At 43.8% G+C, this 20,033-nt stretch overlaps 1 protein-coding gene across 1 annotated transcript; it reads left to right on the forward strand.

Moving 5' to 3' along the window:
• Positions 1-15: 15 nt before the first annotated feature.
• On the forward strand, positions 16-15,650 carry LOC112230242 (protein transport protein Sec23B). The gene is given in 17 exon segments (XM_042317639.1): positions 16-202; positions 1,637-1,862; positions 2,279-2,336; positions 2,567-2,653; positions 3,517-3,753; positions 4,503-4,730; positions 6,017-6,175; positions 8,281-8,396; positions 8,680-8,884; positions 9,088-9,177; positions 9,390-9,496; positions 9,830-9,983; positions 10,370-10,447; positions 11,220-11,397; positions 13,122-13,189; positions 14,063-14,284; positions 14,576-15,650. Coding segments are annotated over 16 exon segments (2,298 nt in total). The 5' UTR covers positions 16-202; positions 1,637-1,641; the 3' UTR covers positions 14,666-15,650.
• The last annotated feature ends 4,383 nt before the right edge of the window (positions 15,651-20,033 follow it).

The following is a 20,033-nucleotide window of genomic DNA, read 5'->3' on the forward strand; positions in this document are numbered from 1 at the left end:
CGTCATGGACACGAGAGCCAGAAAATGTAGTAACACGTCATTCTACTGAAGTAGAGGACCACCGGCCGGGAGTTGCCCCCTCAGATTCTTCGCTCTCATTCTGTTTGCGCATCGGTATTTGTCACCTAAATGCTGATCCGATTTATTACAGTATAATATTTATTTACCTTCGTCTGGATTTCCAACCGGATCTGTATAAAAGGTATGGTTCTCCGTCTGATCTGCGTGCATCAATTTGATGAAAAGTGTCTAGCTAGGCCATTCTGTTTGCGTTCGTCCAGAAAAAAAGCCGACTAAAGGCTGGGTTAGTCCGTTCGCAAGGCTAGCCTAGTTAACATGTATCGTTAATATAACTTGCATGATCGTGTTTTATATCAAGTTTACATTAGAAACACTCCCGGAATTTGATTAAATGCTAACTGACGTTAGCTAACGTTACCTAGGATCAACTAGAACCTGTCGCTAACTAGCTTGTTGCTGCTACTAGCATCCGCCTCCTTTCAGGAAGGCATCTCTACCAGGGACGAGATCCTAAAATGTGATTTGTGATACCCGTCTAACCATTTAACTACTACAACATGCGTGTTTTGGTTCCTAGTAATGGCCAGTAATAGCGAAGATGTGCCAGTATATAGCATAGCTAGAAGAGACCGTTTTTAGTCTGTCCATTTAAGCACTCGGTTGTGTAATCAATGGATCGTTGCTACTTCGAGTGAAGGGTCCTGTAGGCCAGCTGTCAATCACCTGGTAGAGCTGTTTGACGCAGAGGGTTCCCCTGAATGAGAGAGTGGAGAGGTGCGCGTTCATTTTGGTTCATATCTGAATTAGATAGCTGAAGTGAACTATGGTTTGGAACAGACCGACTGTCTTGATAAGTGTGTCAGAAGACCATCAAGTGGTGGTGGTCTCTTCCATAACATTACATGGAATTACATTACAAGGAAACGTTCCATAACATTCCATAACTAGGGCCCTGTGTTTTGTGGAATCATGTGACATGCCTGTATTTTTACCAAATTGCAGCTTTAATGCTTTTCCATTGAAATCAATGTCCCCTTTTCACGTCAGATGTTCCAATGCCACCGTCAGACAATTTATGACATTTTTTTAATGTATTTCTCATTTCTAGATAAGATCAGATAAATAAAAAATTGTACATGTCACATGATTGTCCAAAACACAGCATATGTCTGGACTTCCAGAGCTATAGATATCTAAGACATCTGGTTACTGCCATTCATACCTACCGAGGCATGTAAGCCCAAGACTCACTCGTCCCTGAAATGTTACGTAGTTGAAATAGGTGTGACCAATATTTGCGTAGGATTCAAAATTAGCCCAGGGATTCTTAAGTATCAAAACATGCCAAACAGGTTTTGATGACGAGCATCATCGTCATTCATGTTCCACATAGGCCTCCACCTATGAACTTGGAACAAAGCCATGGAAAGAGTGGAAAGTGAGAGTTAGCTCACACCGAACTCCAGACTCAAACAGCTCTCGGGGGAAGCTACGACAGACTACCTGCCCTTAGCTAGAGCTAGTTTAGCTATCGGACTAACTTCGCTCCATATTTATTTATTTATTTAACCAGACGAGTTTATTAAGAATCTCTTCACTTTCTTTCCCATTGAAGTTGCCATGGCGACATACCAGGAGTTTATCCAACAGAATGAGGATCGGGACGGCGTGCGTTTTAGCTGGAACCTGTGGCCCTCGAGCAGGCTGGAAGCTACCCGGCTGGTAGTGCCTGTCTCCTGCCTCTTCACCCCACTCAAGGAGAGGCCAGACCTGCCACCGGTGCAGTACGAACCAGTCCTCTGTAGCAGGGCCAACTGCAAGGCTGTACTAAACCCGCTATGGTGAGTATTTGAGGAGTGGAGGTGAATGTTGTTGTTTTAGGCTGAGTGAGTGGTTTTTAATTGTTGCTTGTTGATGTTTTTACAAGCACTTAGCTAGAAGCTAAGCTATACGACTTACATGGCGTCTCTTTGTTTTCAACTTCAGCATTTTATTATTCTGGGAACTTACGTCTCGGGTGAAGGGAAGAGTAGGAGAAGAAAGGGATCACCAATTAAGTTTTTAATATCTTTAGGAATGCTTAGGTGTAGCTATATCACTCAGGGACAGGTGTGGTGGATCAACCCTATCCACACCTTAACAATCCAATATACATTTGCTCTAGAAGCTCTAAAAGCCTCAGACTATGTGACCAGGTCTGTTTGACTGCTGCTGTACACTGTATCCAAGTACCTCTGTCTTCCCCCCCCCCTTGTAGCCAAGTTGACTACAGAGCCAAAATATGGGCGTGCAACTTCTGCTTCCAAAGAAACCCAGTGAGTACACCACAATGGACTATACTGAGCTGTATGACCAAACACTATTCCACCATAGAATACCGAGGCGCATAATGTACGCATAATGTACCAATAGTCATATCTGTGGGTGGACTACATACATTCCTGTGTTTATACTAGTCATATAGGAATATCTTTAAAGTGGCCTGTCTACATTCCTCTAGCAGGTGAAGCTAACCACTTTTGTCGTCTCGTTCTCTCCTTCACAGTTCCCCCCGTCATACGCTGGCATCTCGGACGTTAACCAGCCGGCTGAGCTCATGCCACAGTTCTCAACCATTGAGTACATAGTGCAGGTAGACACGTACAGTTCCACATAGAGATCTCTGAACTTTGCACATAGACATTATGTTCTGTACACGCGGCCTGGCTTTGTAGTTGTGCGTCTCAACCCACAGAATTGCTTCATCAAATATGAATGTTTCTTTGATCCTCAAGTTGAGTTACTAGCCACAAAGAATGTACTGGCAAATGTACACACCACATGACATTACCATCACTTTTTAAGTTTTAGGTACCAGCAGCATACCACCCTGCATACCACTGCTGGCTTGCTCCTGGTCAGTCCCTGGATGGGAGACCAGATGCTACTGGAAATGGTGTTGGAGGGCCAGTAGGAGGCATTCTTTCCTCTGGTCTAAAAAAAAATATCCCAATGCCCCAGGGCAGTGATTGGGGACATTGCCCTGTGTAGGGTGCTGTCTTTCGGATGGGACGTTAAACGGGTGTCCTGACTCTCTGAGGTCATTAAAGATCCCATGGCACTTAAGAGTAGGGGTGTTAACCCCGGTGTCCTGCTAAATTCCCAATCTGACCCTCAAACCACCTAATAATCCCCAGTTTAAAGTGACTATTCCCTGGTTGTTGCTGCAAATGAGAATGTGTTCTCAGTCAACTTACCTGGTAAAATAACTAATAAAAGTTGATCATTTATTTAGACATTCTTTGTCTTTGCTGTTTATTGTAATGGACGTTGTCAATTTACAAAGTGACATCGGGTTACAAAAGTCACTTGACCTCAGTGTCATGTGACACCATCCCAACATGGAAGAACTCAAAACACTGCAACATAGAAAACCCATGTCAACTCAAAACTAAAGACCCAGCACTTTGTTTCTGTAAAATAACCTCTCCAATCCTGTCTCTGCCACCAATGTAGCGCGGCCCCCCGAACCCCCTCATCTTCCTGTACGTGGTGGACACGTGTCTGGAGGAGGAGGACCTGCAGGCCCTGAAGGAGTCCCTGCAGATGTCCCTGTCCCTGCTGCCCCCCAACGCCCTGGTCGGCCTCATCACCTTCGGACGCATGGTGCAGGTCCACGAGCTGAGCTGCGAGGGCATTGCAAAGAGCTACGTGTTCAGAGGAACCAAGGAGCTTTCCTCCAAACAGATCCAGGTCAGTCAGTAACTGTTACATACGGGAAGGCAAGTAGTCTTGAAAATGCATTCATTAGTTTTGGGAAAAGATCTGGATTAGTTGTACTAAGATGACTGTAGGCTATATTTATGACGACAACTGCGGGCCGCATTAAATCTTTCAAGGACCGCATTTGGCCCGAGGGACGTATGTTTGAGACCTCTGATCTAGGTCAAAGTCTGCTTTGTCCATAGAAATGGAATAGGATCTTTGTTGTGGTCGTTTGTCATATGATCATGTCTAGGTGTCCTTGAATCAATTGGAAATTAAATGACAATAAAACAGTAGAATGGGGACAGGATACAGGTCAAAGACAGCCAGGTGTCACAAGATAGAATAAGAAGATATGATTGGCTCTTTGGGATGGTTCTGAATGACATAGAATGGGTCTATGCCACTACAGGGGTAGTGTTCTATACAGAAAAAAAGCCCTAGGTTCCTAACACCCAGAAACAGAGCGTTAGGCCTATACAGAATACAGCCGACAGGGAAAACTCCCTTAGTCTGCCATGTAATATTCAAGAACATTGTCAGAGGTACTTTGAAATACAGTGTTGTATAAATACAGTGTTATATATGATATTGTGTACAGTCAGAGCGTTAGGCCTATATAGAATACAGTCAAGAGACTGGCCAGGACAAGAGAAACTCTTAGGCTGCCATGCAATATTCCACAATACCATTGTTGAAAGTCCATGAGAACTCATAGCTCTCTTTCTCTCTTTCAGGAGATGCTAGGCCTGACGAACCCAGCGGCATCTGGGCCTCAGGGTCGTCCCGCGGCCCCTCAGGATCCAGCCGTCACCTGTCGGTTCCTGCAGCCGGTCCATAAGGTAGACATGAACCTGACAGACCTGTTGGGAGAGTTGCAGAGAGACCCCTGGCCTGTACCACAGGGGAAGAGACCACTGCGGTCTACTGGAATAGCACTGTCCATCGCCGTGGGCCTGCTGGAGGTAAGAACAGTTACATAAGCGTGCATATACTTACACACACGCACTTACACAAGCACACAGTCCTATGTACACATTTTGTGCGGTGTACAAATAACCTGATTCGATGTAGTCAACATAGGCAACTGACCTTCAAAACTAAACTGAACCTTACCCGCTCTGACATGTCACAGGTTTCAACTAACCTTTCACACACTTCCTCTCTCACACACACACACACACTGACATTATCTCTTCAGTTAGGTCTGCCAATAGTACCACTCATACTTTCTTAGGTCAAAGGTCAGCTTCTTTCTTTTTGCCTTATTGCTCCTTCTCTCTCTCTCTCCACTATCCTCTCTTCCTGTCTCTGGTAACACAACTAACATGCTGTAGGTACGTGTTAGAACAGCTGTGTTTCCTGCTGTCCGGTCCTCTGGTGCTGATGTCTACTGATAATGTCATGGTTAGAGAAAAACATCTGAAGTCTAACTTCATCCATTCTGATGGTTCTAACGATGAACCTCCCCTTAAGGTGCTTTTGGGAAACCGGTCTGTATGGTAACTTAATATGAATGAGTTTCTTGAAGGGATATCGGTAGTTTGGTGAATCCTTACCGTGACTGAGGGAGCATTTGCATACAATTTCACAGTCAAATCACTTGGGATGTCACTGTAATGGGGAAATGATTCAGTTTAGAGTAATTAACACAATGCTTAGCGTATGTTTTCCCTTCGTGTAATACACAGTATATCCCGTGTTCTGTTTGGGACAGTCATTTGTGTACGGGTTGGTGGTCACTAGAATTGATAGTGAATGTTCTGGATGGTTGTCATATCTGTTGATGGTGATGCCAGACTGGAGGTACAAGGACACAGGACACTGATTGTTAATGTGTTCTGTGACACTGTGATTCCGTAGCGGCTGATGTTGTGACTTCCTACAAGCCTCTCAGCAGGTTTTTACAGAGCATTGGTGCTGTGAGATTAGAATGTAGGGGTTACTGAATAACAGACATTTTCTCTGCTTCTGTTCTGGAGGTGTCTCCCTGTTCCAAATTCTTAAAACCGACGGGATTTCGATTGCTGTTATCAATGATTGCTGTCGTTATTGTTCACCTGGAAATTCCCAGTACATTCTGTTATATCATACTACAGTTAAATCAGACTACAATAACCTAATGGCAGCTTCTGTGTTGGCAGTCACATCTCAGTCAGAAATGCCATGTTTGATACCATGGTTGAATTACTCAAATAAATAAATCAAATCTTGACCATACTGACCATAGCCACCGTCTTTCCACCCCCAGGGTACGTTTCCCAACACAGGGGCCCGTGTGATGATGTTCATGGGCGGACCCCCCACCCAGGGCCCCGGGATGGTGGTGGGAGACGAACTCAAGACCCCCATCCGCTCCTGGCATGACATCACCAAGGACAACGCACGGCATCTGAAGAAAGCCACCAAGGTCAGTCCAAGAATAACAGAATGGATAGCGCAGAATGCCAAGAATAGCAGAATGGATAGCGCAGAATGGATAGCGCGCAGAATGGATAGCGCAGAATGGATAGAAGCAGAATGGATGGAGCAGAATGGATAGCGCAGAATGGATAGAGCAGAATGGATAGCGCAGAATGGATAGCGCAGAATGGATAGAGCAGAATGGATAGCGCAGAATGGATAGCGCAGAATGGATAGCGCAGAATGGATGGATAGAGCAGAATGGATAGCGCAGAATGGATAGCGCAGAATGGATAGCGCAGAATGGATAGCAGAATGGATAGCGCAGAATGGATAGCGCAGAATGGATAGCAGAATGGATGCAGAATGGAGAGCAGAATGGATAGCGCAGAATGGAGCAGAATGGATAGCAGAATGGATAGCGCAGAATGGATAGCGCAGAATGGATGCAGAATGGATAGCGCGCAGAATGGATAGAGCAGAATGGATGCAGAATGGATAGAGCAGAATGGATAGCGCAGAATGGATAGAGCAGAATGGATAGCGCAGAATGGATAGAGCAGAATGGATAGCGCAGAATGGAGCGCAGAATGGAGCAGAATGGATAGCGCAGAATGGATAGAGCAGAATGGATAGCGCAGAATGGATAGCGCAGAATGGATAGAGCAGAATGGATAGAGCAGAATGGATAGAGCAGAATGGATAGAGCAGAATGGATAGCGCAGAATGGATAGCGCAGAATGGATAGCGCAGAATGGATAGCGCAGAATGGATAGAGCAGAATGGATAGAGCAGAATGGATAGCGCAGAATGGATAGCGCAGAATGGATAGCGCAGAATGGATAGCGCAGAATGGATAGCGCAGAATGGATAGAGCAGAATGGATAGCGCAGAATGGATAGAGCAGAATGGATAGCAGAATGGATAGCGCAGAATGGATAGCAGAATGGATAGCGCAGAATGGATAGAGCAGAATGGATAGCGCAGAATGGATAGCGCAGAATGGATAGAGCAGAATGGATAGCGCAGAATGGATAGCGCAGAATTCAGCAGCAGAATGGATAGAGCAGAATGGATGGCAGAATGGATAGCGCAGAATGGATAGAGCAGAATGGATAGAGCAGAATGGAAGCGCAGAATGGATAGGCAGAATGGATAGAGCAGAATGGATAGGCAGAATGGATAGCGCAGAATGGATAGCGCAGAATGGATGGCAGAATGGAAGCAGAATGGATAGCGCAGAATGGATAGAGCAGAATGGATAGCGCAGAATGGATGCAGAATGGATCAGAATGGATACAGAATGGATCAGAATGGATACGCAGAAATGGCAGAATTAGCGCAGAATGGATAGCGCAGAATGGTAGCGCAGAATTAGCGCAGAATGGATGCGCAGAATTCCCAGAATGGATCAGAATGGATCAGAATGGATAGCGCAGAATCCAGACATTCTTATGAGCCGTCCTCCCCTTTGCAGCCTCAGAATGGATAGCGCAGAATGGATGCAATTTTGTTTTACCATGCTGCGCGACACTTTTAGCCCATGGCAAAAAAAACTAATAACAATGGTTTGTTCTTAGTGGGCTAGTTTTTAGAGTTAAAGCGGAATCCTTCATTGGTGGAACTGCCACATCCCGATATTACAACCACAGAAGTTACTGGAAACAACAAACACGTATTTTCCATCTTTAAGAATACGTGGTGCAATTCTAGGTTGGTTTTAGAGCTAATGGCTGATGGATGTTATAAAAAACAACAAATGGTTTCCATGTGTTTGATGCCATTCCCTTCTCTCTATTCCAGACATTATTATTTTTGTCTTAATGTTTTACCAGTTTAGCTGCAACAAAATTATGGTTTTTTCTTTCACGGATTCCATCTTTAAGACTTCAAGCTAAGATGGATCTCATTTTTGTCTTAATGTGTTTCAAATTTTTCTTTATTTCAAGCTCACGATTTGTCAAATATTTCTCAAGTTTGCGCTCTCTTCTCTCTCCATACCTCTTCTGTTGAGGTATGTTCATGGACACCGATGCTCCAAAGAGTTCTCAAGGTGCTACCCAGCACTGTTTGTATATGTTGCAAACGGTTCCCTTGTTTTGTTTTATTCAGTACTACGACGCCTTGGCGAACCGTGCGGCAGTGAACGGCCACAGTATTGACATCTACGCCTGTGCCTTGGATCAGACCGGACTTCTAGAGATGAAATGTTTATCCAACCTCACTGGGTTAGTACCAGTCTCAGACGACCTACGCCTGACCTGTATCCTGTCTTCACCTGATTCCCCTAGTTGTGCTGAATCCCTCATGTCCCTGGTGATTTGAGAACTGTCTACTGAAGCTTTTATTTGATCTGAATAAGAAATACATTTTGTACAATTCCTCTACATTCGATAGAATGACTTTTCCAGAGACTTCATCCTCACTAGCTCATTGACTTTTCATTTTTGTATTGGAATTATGCTGCTGAATATTCATGTTTTTTTTCCTCCCGGGTTTCCATCCTCTCAGAGGTCACATAGCGATGGGCGACTCCTTCAACACCTCTCTGTTCAAGCAGACCTTCCAGAGGGTGTTCAGTAAGGACCACAACGGAGAGTTCCGCATGGCCTTCGGAGGCACGCTGGAAGTCAAGGCGTCCAGGGAGCTGAAGGTATCGGGGGCCATCGGGCCCTGTGTCTCCCTCAACGCTAAGGGACCGTGTATATCAGAGAACGTGAGTCTTTCAGGCACATACAGAATCCAAATAGGGTTAAAATAAATCATAATAATCCAGAAACGGTCCCAAAATTCCCAGTTTTTCCAGAATTTCAGGAATGGTTTGCGGAATTGTTCAACCTTCTATTCTAATAGCATTTTCCCCTCTGAATTGGGAAGATGTTTTTCATTGACTTCAATGGCCCTTTGTCTCTGTTACAGGAGGTCGGTGTTGGAGGAACAACCCAGTGGAAAATCTGCAGTCTCAGTCCCTCCACGACGTTGGCCTTGTACTTCGAGGTCGTCAATCAGGTGAACACATTTCCCTTTGATCACTTGTTTCTCATTTCATTCTTACTCAAAGTAGTCATTGATTTGGGTCGACCAAACCAATGTAATGTGACAATTCATCATTCTCACCTCAGTGATTCCTTAGGATGTGGTTTTGAGTATTCAAGCAGGATGTTTAGCAATATTAAATGTACTCCTATACCAACTATTGTAGTTATATTTTCTCTGTGCAGCACAACGCCCCAATCCCTCAGGGTGGTAGAGGAGCGGTCCAGTTTGTCACCCAGTACCAACACTCCAACACCCAGAGGAGGATCAGGGTTACCACCGTCGCCAGGAAGTAAGTCTTCTCTCTCGCTTTGAAACAGTAAACAGGAAGTGGGTTTGCAGAACTGCTACATCGTTCTTGACTGAAGTGTGACTGAACTGACAGCCCTTACAATATATATATGCAAGAGTCTGCATTTTGTAGACGTTGCGTTTCTCACATTGTGGTAACTCACTGCTTAAAGACAAAAGTCCATATCGGCCGTACAAATGAGGAGGTTGACATTCACCCTGCCCTGTTAAATGACTGGAAGTGGACGTGCAGCCTAGATTTGTGCTTACGCACACGTGCGTCAGTCTCGCCCTGCCCCTAACCTGTCCACTCCCTCTTTCTCCCTCCATCCAGTTGGGCCGACGCCCAGTCCCAGATCCAGCACATTGAGTCGTCCTTCGACCAGGAGGCGTCGGCGGTCATCATGGCCAGGCTGGGCGTGTTCAGGGCCGAGTCGGAAGAGGGGCCGGACGTCCTGCGCTGGCTGGACAGACAGCTCATTCGCCTGGTGAGTGACAGCTAGGCTGACCAATGTGTGACAGGCTTTGTAATGTCATTGGGCATTGGTCCCACCTTGGCTATTCCAAGAGAGTAGCCTGTTGTTCTTCACATAGCTGAATGTATGTAGGACTTGTGGGTGATTGTGGATAGAAGAATCCTTTGTATTCTTGTGTCTCTTTGTTCTTATTCATTGTAGAAGAATGTAGAAAGGAGTTGTCTGGAATGTGAAGCAGAATGACACGAATACTAATTCGCTGACAGTTTTTAAATCCCTCTGTGATGTTTCGGAAGTTGTGTTGGATACCTAAACTAACAGCACTTGACTGAAGTCCTGAAGGTATGTGTTGATGCCTTAGTTCAAGACGCTGACGTTTGTCGTCTCCTTTGTTACAGTGTCAGAAATTCGGTCAGTTCAACAAAGATGACCCCACCTCATTCAAGCTCTCGGAGTCCCTCTCACTCTACCCACAGGTAAGACTGACACCTAGTGGTACACTCTGGAACTATATGAGCTATTTAATAAGAGCCCTTCAATTACAAGTCCTTCTAATAGAGGTGAAGTGGAATAGATTTGACTAGCTCATCGAGATCTGAATAATTACTTGAGTGCTTACCTCTAACTTTAGCAAAAAAATCATATTTATGTCAAAACGGATATATGTACATGAAAAAGTAGTCAACGGCTGTATCCTAACACCACCCAGCACAGAAGCAGAGAACGGTGGAATTGGCCTTGTCTGACAACTTAACACCAGAGGCTTGTATGACGTTGAAACAAAAGGCAGTGACTTTGTCAGTTGCTACAGAATCACATAATAGTGTGTCCTTGTACCTCCTGTCTGGAGTCAATCACTGTCAACAGACAGGAGTTTAATCCATAACACACAGCACTGTGTCTAGTGGCCATCAACCCGAGTGTCACAAACAAGAACACTGAAAAAATCATGTTTATTACAGAAATGGAAAATATATAAATATTCTAAACATTGTGTTAATCACTCTAAACTGAACGTTAACTTTATTCATCTTGAATATTCCCATTGCACAGATAATCACAACTCATAACTTCCACTTAGTTTAGTTGACCTCAGTGGGATATGTACAGGAACATTTGATGATGCAAGAAGCAATATCCCAAATATAAAAAAATATCTATATAATTTGATAATATATATTTTTTTTAAATAAAAAAAATCCTATTTCATTATAATCGTTAGAATGAATATCTCTGTCCTCCCTCTAGTTTATGTTCCACCTGCGGCGGTCACCGTTCCTGCAGGTGTTCAACAACAGCCCAGATGAGTGTTCCTACTACAGACACCACTTTGTCCGCCAGGACCTGACCCAGTCTCTCATCATGATCCAGCCCATCCTGTACTCTTACTCGTTCCACGGACCACCAGAGGTCAGACTCTTACCAAATACTATGGACACACACTAATGACACACTCTAATTACACACTCTCGATCTCTATAGTGTACTAGATGGCGACGAAAAACATGGTCGACCAGTTTCTAGCTCCTAGGAAACTTTGCAGTATCTTAATTTCTGAATACATTTTTTTTGCATTTGTGTGTATTGTTAGGTATTACTGCACCGTTGGATCTAGAAACACAAGCATTTCACTGCACCGTTGGAGCTAGAAACACAAGCATTTCACTGCACTGTTGGAGCTAGAAACACAAGCATTTCACTGCACCGTTGGAGCTAGAAACACAAGCATTTTACTGCACCGTTGGAGCTAGAAACACAAGCATTTCACTGCACCGTTGGAGCTAGAAACACAAGCATTTTACTGCACCGTTGGAGCTAGAAACACAAGCATTTCACTGCACCGTTGGAGCTAGAAACACAAGCATTTCACTGCACCGTTGGAGCTAGAAACACAAGCATTTCACTGCACCGTTGGAGCTAGAAACACAAGCATTTCACTGCACTGTTGGAGCTAGAAACATAAGCATTTCACTGCACTGTTGGAGCTAGAAACACAAGCATTTCACTGCACTGTTGGAGCTAGAAACACAAGCATTTCACTGCACCGTTGGAGCTAGAAACACAAGCATTTCACTGCACTGTTGGAGAAACACAAGCATTTCACTGCACTGTTGGAGCTAGAAACATAAGCATTTACTGCACCGTTGGAGCTAGAAACATAAGCATTTCACTGCACTGTTGGAGCTAGAAACATAAGCATTTCACTGCACCGTTGGAGCTAGAAACATAAGCATTTCACTGCATGTTGGAGCTAGAAACAAGCATTTCACTGCACTGTTGGAGCTAGAAACATAAGCATTTCACTGCTGTTGGAGCTAGAAACACAAGCATTTCACTGCACTGTTGGAGCTAGAAACATAAGCATTTCACTGCACTGTTGGAGCTAGAAACATAAGCATTTCACTGCACCGTTGGAGCTAGAAACACAAGCATTTCACTGCACCGTTGGAGCTAGAAACATAAGCATTTCACTGCACTGTTGGAGCTAGAAGCATTTCACTGCACTGTTGGAGCTAGAAACACAAGCATTTCACTGCACTGTTGGACTAGAAACACAAGCATTTCACTGCACTGTTGGAGCTAGAAACACAAGCATTTCACTGCACGTGGAGCTAGAAACATAAGCATTTCACTGCACCGTTGGAACTCAAGCATTTCACTGCACTGTTGGAGCTAGAAACATAAGCATTTCACTGCACTGTTGGAGCTAGAAACACAAGCATTTCACTGCACCGTTGGAGCTAGAAACACAAGCATTTCACTGCACCTGCAGTAACATCTGCAAAACGTGTATGCGGCCAATCAAATATTAAATATTGAATTTAATTCTAATCAACTTTCTAAATGATTTGTTTTCCAATCTACTCTGTTACAAAACCAGTCTATATATTAGATAATTAGGTCACATTTCCCTAAGGAGCTAGAAATATTAGTCAAATATTCACACATGCTCATGGACACCTTCTTCCAATGAGTTCCCACAAACTGAACATCTTTCTCAATGTAAATCACTATCAATATTACAAAGAAAAAAAGATTTCACTGCCTGTGAGACTTGTCCTGTGTGTGTCTGTCTGTTCTACTGCCTGATGTGTTCTGAAGAAATGGACATATTAGTGGTTCATTCATTCACAATCTCCTTTTCTAGACATGTTTGTTTTCTCCTCAAAATGCTGACAAACAGCTTCTTCCAGCTGGTCATCTACCATGGAGAATGAGTTCTATACTACCTCACATGACAATAACCCTGTAAAACAACAGACTTATCCTGTTGTAACCCTGGTGATCTACCATGCCTATTCCCTGGTTATTAGTAGCTGGAACACCAATAATGTGCTGGTCATCTACCATGGAATGAGACCCTGGTCTATACAATAACACAACAGCTACCATGACAATAATGGTTATAATAGTAGCTGGGAAACCCTAATAATTATTATTATTTCCTAGCATCTCAAACTGAACATCATCATGTAGAGCATAAACAACAATGTAAATCACTATCAATATTACAACAAGAAACAAGACGTGTGTGTCTGTGTGTCTGTGTGTCTGTGTGTCTGTGTGTCTGTGTGTCTGTGTGTGTGTGTGTGTGTGTGTGTACCTGCCTGATGTGATGGGTTTGAAGAAATGGGATACATATTAGTAGATTCATTATGTTCATTCATTCACAATGCCCTGTCCTTTTCTATTCTCAACATGTTAAGAGTTTTCTCACAAACGACAAAAAAGCTGACAAACAGCTGGTACAACTAACACCAACACCCTACCATGACAATAACCCTGGTCTATACAACTAACACCAACAGCCTACCATGACAATAACCCTGGTCTATACAACTAACACCAACACAACATCCTACCATGACAATAACCCTGGTCTATACAACTAACACCAACATCCTACCATGACAATAACCCTGGCCTATACAACTAACACAACATCCTACCATGACTATAACCCTGGTCTATACAACTAAAACCAACACAAAACATCCTACCATGACTACAACCCTGGCCTATACAACTAACACCAACACAAAACATCCTACCATGACTACAACCCTGTTGTATCTCTCTCTCTCCACCAGACCATCGCCCAGTGGCGTAAGGCGGGTTACCAGGAGCAGCCGGAGTACGAGAACTTCAAGCATCTACTGGTAGCACCCGTGGATGACGCCCAGGAGATCCTGCAGACCCGGTTCCCCATGCCCCGGTACATCGACACAGAGCACGGAGGGTCCCAGGCCCGCTTCCTCCTGTCCAAGGTCAACCCCTCCCAGACACACAACAACCTCTACTCCTGGGGACAGGTAATACAATGTTCAATTCATTCATTCTTCAAAACGTAAACTGAGAACCAGTTTTTATGTACAATAACAGCTGTGGACTTGATTTGGAAATGGGTGATGTCAAGGCTGGAGTTTTATCATGGGGAGTCAATTGTATTTTTCTTAAAGGAATTCTAGTCTTACAAGTGGTAGAGCTTCATGTACCATCAGTCTCTCTTCTGCTGGCCATTTTGAATCTGATCCAACTGAAGGAAGCTTTACTCTAGTGTTTTCACCATACTCATCACATTTCTGTCTCTTTTCATTCTCTAGGAGACCGGAGCCCCCATCCTCACAGACGACGTGAGTCTACAGGTGTTCATGGACCACTTGAAGAAGCTGGCCGTGTCGAGCGCCACTTAATTTCCCAGTCCCGGGACCAAAGTGATCGCCTCGTAACCAGACCGATATGCCCACCGTTCTATTTCACTTCACGATACGTCTGGTTGACGAGGCTACCAAAGTGAAGGATGTGAAAGGAGAGAGGGATGAGAAGGAAAGAGAGACATTCCTGTATTAATACAGGGACCTAGTAACACTTTCCCCCCGTATGACCTATGATGGTTTCAAATCCTCTAAGTTATTATCATTCCTGCTTTAAGTTTCCGGAATTTTGCTTCCCTAAAATTGTGATCGACATGAACTTCTCCCCCATACTGGAAAAGCCTTACTGCACCTCGGTTGTAGCCTGGTCCCAGATCAGTTTTTCATGCCTTGACAATGACCGTAGGAGTTGGCTTATACAGCACAAACAGATCTGGGACCAGGCATCCTCAGATATTTATCACAGTTCTTACATTCCATCTCACCTTTATAATAATAATTTGGATAATGATTAGAATTGGTTTCCTTGTTTGTCTGTCTGTGGTAAGGCATGTAGCTACTGTAGTAGTTTGGTCAATGATTACTGCTCGAGACGCTTTAAATATTTTTATGTGCTTGATAACGTCCTATAGTTTATTTTTTCCATAAAATTTCCCCTAAATAATGATTCATTTAAATAATGTTCTATCCTTGTAGTGCTACTGTTTTCCTTGTGAATACAGAAAGATTGGAAGTTCAATGAAAAATGTTATTATTGTATTAAACAAAACCTTTCTTTTCTAACATCTTTTACATAGTCTGGTCAACTGACTACTTTTTCCCACATATCCGTTTTCGCACCATCTGGCATTTTGTACTACTTACCCCGAAACCCCTCATCACTGTTCTTTCACTCGCCTACTCTAGTCTGTTCCTGATGTTAACACTTGTACTTACTGTAACAAAAGGGAACATAATTGATTGATTTAGTCTGACTGATTTGTTTCTCAATGCTATGCATATAAAGTATGTCAAGACAACCTTATTCACCAGCTATGTATTTTATGTTTCCCTCATTCTTGTTTTTGTGTGGGTTTCTATGTCATATACATGTGTCAAATAGATCAGCAATACCAGAGAATCATTCATCCTTCCATTTCTCTGGTCTGTGTAGACGGACACCATATTCACATTTTTGTCCCTGGCAAGCGAGCCTATGACTAGTGGAAGTGTGAACCATAGAACTAGGAATTAGAATACTAGCATTCTGGCCCTTCTATGGTACATAGAGAACATCCTCATTCACACAGGGAGCTTAGGGGTCAAATCAGTCGCTGTCACTGGTTCACAGTGAGCAATATGGATCTGCATTCCAATATTGGAAAAATTTCCTGGTATCCGGTCTTAATGGTCTGGCTAGTTCGTCTCATCCTCATTTTGTATTTATGTTTAACCTTTTATTTAACAAGGCCATCAAAACAAACTGATCACAACAACGATGAGAAAGGGAGGAGGTCAGCTGGTCATGTGGTGCCAGGACCACCCTCTCCCTCAACGTGATCAAAGATGTGATTGTGGACTACAGAACCAGGGGACTGAGTGACGCCCCTCATTCTAAGATGCGGGGCTGTAGTGGACAGTTTGCACCACTCAGGAGCCTCAAATTTGTCCACAACAAACTAGCATGGTCCAAACACTAAGACACTGGGCAGACAAAGCCTATGGATCCCATTCAAAATTAAAAAATGGCATGGGTCCAAAAGCATCCACAAAAACAATTCTACAGCTGCACCATCCAGCAGCACTGGTTGCATCACTGCCACATCAAAACACAACTGATCACCAACAACGCATGAGGCACTACAGGAGGTCAGAAACCTGGCCCAGTGGTGCCACTGGGGACAACAACCTCCTGCCATCCAGGACCTCTGTATCAGGAGATCATCAGAGGAACTAAAAATTGTCAAAGACTCCAGCCACCCTAGTCCCATTCTCTGCTACCACACAGGGCTGTAGTGGAACAGGTTGAGGTCAAGATTCTTGTCCAAACAACTAACATACCCCCAAGCCATAAGACTCCTGAAAGGGATACACAGACCCCTCTTTTACACTGCCCTCTGGAAACTCAAATAGATCTTGGCATGGGTCCTCAGATCCTCAGAAGATTCTACAGCTGCACCATCGAGAGCATGGTGACTGGCTGGTTGCATCACTGCCTGGTATGGCAACTGCTCGGTCTCCGACCGCAAGGCACTACAGGGGGTAGTGCGTACGGCCCAGTTCATCACTGTGGGCAAGAATCCTGCCATCCAGGACCTCTGTATCAGGCGTTGTCAGAGGAAGGCCCTAAAAATTGTCAAAGACTCCAGCCACCCCAGTCATAGACTGTTCTCTCTGCTACCACACAGCAAGCGGTACCGGAGCGTTGAGTCATTAAGGATCCCATGAGCACTTCTTAAACAGTTTCTTCCCAAGCCATAAGGCTCCTGAAGGGCTAAATTCCCAGACCCCTCTTTTACACGGCTGCTAATACTCCCCAGTTTATAATCTATCCAATTGGCTCATTCATAGTTAACTCTCCCCTGTACATATTACCCCAACTAACCGGTGCCTCCGCACATTGACTCTGTACCGGTACCCTCTGTATATAGCCTTGCTTGTTATTTTACTGCTGCTGGTTAATTTGTTACTTTTATTTTTTTTTAAATTCTTAACATCTTAAAGCATTGTTGGTTAGGGGCTTGTAACTAAGCATTTCACTGTAAGGTCTACACCTGTTTGTATTTGGCCCATGTGACAAATACAATTTGATTTTAACTCAACAATCAGCCTGTAACAAACAAACACTGTTCTAGAATCTGATTCTAAAGCGCCCTGCACACCCAGTCAGACAGTTTGATTTCGAGGGTCTGTAAAGTGCAGATTATACTAATCCTTAGTCTCTATCTGGTGAGAGACTAATTCCCCTCCGTCTATCAGCTTCAAACGGAAGTCACCAGCCTCCAAACACAAGTGAAGCCCCATGTTTATGGCTGTGAACCAAAGGGCAATCTATTCCCCATATCGTGCACTGCTTTTGACCAGGGCCCATAGGGCTATGTAGGGAGTAGGGTGCCATTTGGGATACATCTCATATCCGTGCTTACGATGTTGCTGTTCTTACCTCTTTGGAAACACATGTGCTTTAAAAATAAAGGCAGGGCTGGTGGATCAAAAAGATGTCATGATTTCTATGCAGTAATCCGCTTGTCATAGACACTCCTGCGTAACATAACGGCCACCGCTTAAGCTCTTTTGTATGTGTGTGTGTGTGTGTCCATTTGTTGGGATATAAATTGCATGGGTATTTAACGTGAGGTCTCAGGGTTGACAGCTGTTGACATGGATTGAGCATTATTCAACCGAATCATCATATTTCATTGCCTGATCTCCCCTGCATCAATGTATCCATTTTGCAGTATATTTAAGCTTTGCATGTGTTGATGATTGATATTTGCGTGTCTAGGACATTTTGATTTCCTGTTTTATCGGTCAAGTGTGTGTGTGTGTGTGTGTGTGTGTGTGTGTGTGTGTGTGTGTGTGTGTGTGTGTGTGTGTGTGTGTGTGTGTGTGTGTGTGTGTGTGTGTGTGTGTGTGTGTGTGTGTGTGTGTGTGTGCGTGGACCATTTCTATCTTTCTTGAAAATGTGTATCAAAGCTTAGAGCCAAACCTGTAAGAAAGCATTTTTGTCTTGTTTTATGTGCAGTACATGTGAGCGCAATCGAAATATGAATCTGTCCTATCTGACACATACAATTGGCCAATACATGTTCCATTTCAACATATGCCCTAGACATGTTAAGTAAGCAGAATGTATGGAATATGGGTTATACAACAATGGCCCAGTTGAGTCCAGCTGCCTCCTATACAAGGGGAGTAGGGTCACTGATGGGATGGAATACTGGAAAGAATGACGAGTTCTTTGAACCAGTGGACATGGCTAGGACCTACAGTGCCTACTAAATATAGGCTATGTACAAACCTGTCACTGACTGTCTAAACATTTACTCCACCACAGGAGGTTGGTGGCACCTTAATTGGGGAGGACGGGCTTATGGTAATGGCTGGAGTGGAATAGGTGGAATAGTATCAAATATATTAAACACGTGGTTTCCATGGTTTCCAGGTGTTTGATGCCATTCCATTTGCTCTTTCAGCCATTATGAGCTGTCCTCCCCTCAGCAGCCTCCTGTGTACTCCACCCTAACCCCACGTTTCCTTCTATTTGTCTGTCTGTTACAACTACTGTGAAGAGTCTATAATACCAAGCTAAGCCCTTTGAAATGTTGAAATAAGACCCCATGAGTACTGCAATCTAGATATCTCCCTCTGTCGTCAGTGGTGATGCTTCATGATCACACATGTATCAGGACACTGTTGTGTCCCACCAACGTTATACACACACACACACACACATTTTGGGTGAAGTATCCTGGCTTTCTGTTGTAGCTTATCCAATCAGAGTCTCATGTGAGCGTGCTGTCTCTCAAGTGTAGTAATGAGAAGAGCCGCTGTGCCACTGCCTCTACCAAACCCAGTATCCCAGATTATTGGGAAAACAAATTGCTTATTGGACATTTGTGACAGGCACACGAAAAAAGGAAGGAGGATGCATTATGACAAAAGAAAATCATGTAATACACACAGTGGACTTTTTCGTGTCCAATAAGTCATTTGTGTCTATTTCACAATAAGCTGTGATAGTTGGCTTTTACACTGTCAGAGGGGAGAGGGAGATCGAGTGAGACGTTTGAGTGATTACCCAATTGCTGTCGACGTGGCCCTTCAATTAGAACAGAGCCCTCCTTGCAGAACATTATAGATGGACTTTATGGCAACACTTAACTCGTTGACATCTTAATGGTAACACTGAACAATGGCTATCTAGATAGTCTTTATGATAGGCTTGTCTTGTTGTTTAGACTTGATCATTTTGTCATTGCCAATGGAATAGTCCCAAAAGTGCTAATCCTACCCATCTGGCACTCCACCCCAGACAGGCTCAGTCAAACAGTCCAAGTACTGTTCTGAAATATAAGAAATACTATTGATCCTATTCCCAGTCTGATACTATGGTTTGATTATTGTTCACACAAAATTAAATATCAATGAACTGTAATCTCATCTCTGAGAGAGGGAAAAAATAGAGAGAGAGAGAGAGAGAGCAGCTCATCACAGATTGAAGGCGAGCATCACCGATACAAATCCCACAGTTTTGTGTGAACAAGCTCTTCAAATCTTTGGATGTGACAATCCTTCAGCGAACGGATGAGTCTCATTTCAGGGCACTTCGTGTGAAAATGATCTAATGGCTAACGACTCGAACAGATGATAATGGTGGATTGAAGCTGAATTTTGCTGTCCCTCAAATCGGGTAGGGAGAGTCATT

Source organism: Oncorhynchus tshawytscha, unplaced genomic scaffold, assembly GCF_018296145.1.
Source record: "Oncorhynchus tshawytscha isolate Ot180627B unplaced genomic scaffold, Otsh_v2.0 Un_contig_2357_pilon_pilon, whole genome shotgun sequence".
Taxonomy (NCBI): Eukaryota; Metazoa; Chordata; class Actinopteri; order Salmoniformes; family Salmonidae; genus Oncorhynchus; species Oncorhynchus tshawytscha.